The sequence below is a fragment of the Grammomys surdaster genome, unplaced genomic scaffold, assembly GCF_004785775.1.
Source record: "Grammomys surdaster isolate TR1022 unplaced genomic scaffold, NIH_TR_1.0 125977, whole genome shotgun sequence".
NCBI lineage: Eukaryota > Metazoa > Chordata > Mammalia > Rodentia > Muridae > Grammomys > Grammomys surdaster.
Window position 1 is genome coordinate 2,042,910 of NW_021620793.1, and position 3,507 is coordinate 2,046,416.

At 51.0% G+C, this 3,507-nt stretch overlaps 1 protein-coding gene across 2 annotated transcripts in view; it reads right to left on the reverse strand.

Annotated features, from left to right (window-relative positions):
- LOC114609591 (chloride channel protein ClC-Ka) overlaps nt 1-3,507 on the reverse strand; it is an 18,876-nt gene that overhangs the window by 6,991 nt on the left and 8,378 nt on the right. For both annotated transcript variants that reach the window (XM_028753952.1, XM_028753953.1), the window contains 4 exons: nt 2,887-3,100; nt 1,277-1,410; nt 429-517; nt 212-295 (listed from right to left, as the gene is read on the reverse strand). In XM_028753952.1, the coding sequence (XP_028609785.1) occupies nt 212-295; nt 429-517; nt 1,277-1,410; nt 2,887-3,100 (521 nt within the window). The remainder of the gene's footprint in view (nt 1-211; nt 296-428; nt 518-1,276; nt 1,411-2,886; nt 3,101-3,507) is intronic.

Consider the following 3,507-nt stretch of genomic DNA (forward strand, 5'->3'; position numbering starts at 1 on the left):
TATGTGTGTGTTGTGTGTGTATATTCTGTGTATGTATGTGTGTATATGTGTTGTGTGTATGTGTGTATATGTGTTGTATGTGTGTGTATACTGTATGTGTGTGTATGTGTGTGTATGTATATGTGTGTGTGTATACAACACTTCACAGAGAGAGGATGTGGAGCCTGAGTCCCCCATCAGGTCCTCCCTCTTCACCCTTTTTCTCCCTTACCTGATACAGGGAGGTCTCTGGGGACAGCTGCAGGGTCACTGGCTGTGTGGGGCAGCCACCAGCCAAGATGTCCTGGAGAAATCTCTGAGAATTGGAGAAAGACAATGTGGCCTGGGCCAGCCAGCAGTTCCCAGGCTCTTGACCCCTGAACTCCTCTCTCCCTCCATAGCCCTGCCCACACCCCCACTCTGTCCCCACATCTGGCAGGGGTGCCCACCTCTTGGCCTGGAGCCCAGGAAGCTGGCTGGGTCTGGAGGGCTTGCACCAGGTGGGTCCTTTCCACAGTGCCCACCAGGGTCTGAGACTCTAGGAAGTGTAGAGGAAGGAACTTGTTATAAAAATGGAAGTCACATTATCTGAGCAGCTACTATGTGCCAAGAACATGCTGGGTGCTTCTTTTTAAAGATTTGATTAATTTTTTTTAATTTTATGTGTGTGAATGTTTTGCCTGCATATGTGGACTACACATATTATGTGCAGTGCCCACAGAGGCCAGAAGAGGGCGCCAGAGTTTTCAAACCCGAACTAGAGTTAAGGACCTTTGTAAGCTGCCCTGGGAGTGCTAGGAACTAAGACCAGGTCTTGTTAGAACAGCTGTGATCTTAACCAATAGGCTCTCTCTCCCGCCTCATGCTGGGAGTCCTTGTGTCTCAGAGGACAGTTACAGAATTTTCAATCTCCTGGGACCTTTAACCCAGCTTACAGATGAGGAAACGCAGGCTGAGAAGCTAACTGTCCTGCCTACTCAGTTTTAGACGTGGATATTTGGGAGCTGTGGATGGCTGTGTCATCCTTAACTAGAATCCCAACAGCCATTCCCAGGCTGCTTTGCAATGCCTTCCGGTCTCTAAACACCTGGAAGTTAGCATAGTTGTTAACGTCCGGTTCACTCACAATAAACCAAAGCACAGAGAAGCTAAGGGACTTGCCCCAGGGCACACAGCAGCAGAGTCTGGATTCAGAGGCACATCCAACACCCTGCCTACCCTTGCCATCCTGACACTTAGAGGGAATCCCCACCCAGCCTCCCACGCAGCGCCCCCCACCCCCACCCAAGCTGAGTACCTCTGGTCTCCACCAAGGGATACTGAGACACATCTGTGGAGGTCATCACGTTGACCACCTCCTCCAGGGGCATGTCCTTGGCCAGTGTGGTAAGGTTACAGTTCATGAAGTGTTCCACAGTCACAGGGTGGGAGCTGTGAGCGGAGTAAGGCATGTAGGAGTTCTGCAGTGCTGGCTCTAGCCCCCAGGACAAGACAGGGACCAGGCTGGGAGAGCACCCACGTGTGACAGGTGATAGTTTAATGTTTACTTTCAACTTAAGATACAGAATGAGGGCTGGAGAGATGGCTCAGTGGTTAAGAGCACTGACTGCACTTCCAGAGGTCCTGAGTTCAAATCCCAGCAACCACATGGTGGCTCACAACCATCTGTAATGGGATCTGATGCCCTCTTCTGGTGTGTCTGAAGACAGCTACAGTGTATTCATATATAATAAATAAATAAATCTTTAAAAAAAAAAAGATATAGAATGAAACCTCAGCAAAATAGTTTTTAGGCCATGTCACTTGTCCCTAAGTGTGGGCAGTGCCATCCCGTGAGCTTTGTCCTGAACTTAATACTAGAGAAAAAGTGAGGGCTGGAGAGATGGCTCAGCGGTTAAGAGCACTGACTGCTCTTCCAGAGGTCCTGAGTTCAAATCCCAGCAACCACATGGTGGCTCACAACCATCTGTAATGGGACCTGATGCCCTCTTCTGGTGTGTCTGAAGACAGCTACAGTGCACTCATATACATAAAATAAATCTTTAAAAAAAGAAAGAAAGAAAGAGAGAGAAAGAAAGAGTGAGGGGGCACCAGCATTTATAGCTCTCTCTGCTTGGTGCATGCAACATGACTGCTGCCCCCGCATTCCTGCAGCCACGCCTTCCCCGCCATGATGGATGGTGCACCCTCAGACTGTGAGCCAGAATGCACTTCCCCAACCTTCCTCAAGTTGCTTTTGTTGGGTGTTTTATTGAAGAGAAAAGTAACACATATTTTTGGTTTCTGAGTGCAAGACCAGGGGGACTGAAAGAGTGAGTAACGCTTAGGACCTGCAATGGGAAGGAACAGAGACGGATTCACTAATGGGCATATCCTGTGTCCCCAGCCCTCCAATGCCAGCTTCAGTGGGGGCTGGATCACTTCACACAATTCTGCCCTAAAAGAATTTCTTTTAGGTTTTTTTTTTCTCACGCCTGAGAGAATTTTACAGAAGGTTTGAGAGCATGAGAAAAGTCTCTCCCATGTGACAGCAAGGTAACAGGTTTGGAGCAGGACAGCAGCTTGCATGAGTTTGAAGCTGGTCAGGGACACAGAGGATCTTGTCTCTTCGGGTGCGTTCTGGTTGAGGAAGGACCTCTGACCCCATCTGCGCCCCAGCTCCTGATTACCTAGCTGGGCAATCAGAGCAAGAGAAGGAGGAGAAAGAACTCTCCCAGCTGACGCTCAACCTCCTTGTGACCTGAAGTAAGACTGGTCCAAGCTCTGGCTTTCTCTCCCGGCCCACGAGGCTCTGGGGAGGTTGAGGGGCAGGTAATGGGCTGAGGGGAGATTGCAGTGGTGTTGGCGGGATGTGTCCCTTAACTTCCACACCATCCTGGACATCCCGTTCCTCAGTCCCAGGCTCACCCAATCTGTCGGCCACGGATCCACGGCAGGTACGGCAGTTTCTTGGCCATGATGGTGCCATCGTAGAAAGAGGGCTGACAGTTTTGAGAGATGACATTGGCCGCCAGCACGGCCATCAGCACTGGCAGTGCATGAACGATCTGGCCAGTCAGCTCAAAGGCCAGCAGCGCTGTGGACATGGTGTGAGTCACCGCCCCTGAGAAGGCAGCAGCGCCTGCAGGGACAGAACCACATTGGGTGACTCCGGCCAGGGGCCAGGTTCGCCCAGAGGGCAAAGGTGAGTTTAGCATGACTGTGGCTAGGGGCAGAAATGTCCGGAGGGTACATACTGAAAACTGCTAAAGGTGCCCAGGCATGTCAAGAGAAAAGGGATACAGAGGGGGTGAGGGATGGGAAAGAGCTGGGAGGCAGGCAGTGGTGGCGCGGTGGTGGCGGCGCACGCCTTTAATCCTAGCACTCAGGAGACAGAGGCAGGAGGATCTCTGAGTTCATGAGTTTGGTTTACAGAATGAATTCCAGGACAGCTAGGGCTACACAGAGAAACCAGAGAGAGAGGCGAGACAGAGAGAGAGAGAGAGAGAGAGAGAGAGAGAGAGAGAGAGAGAGAGAGAGAGAGAGAGA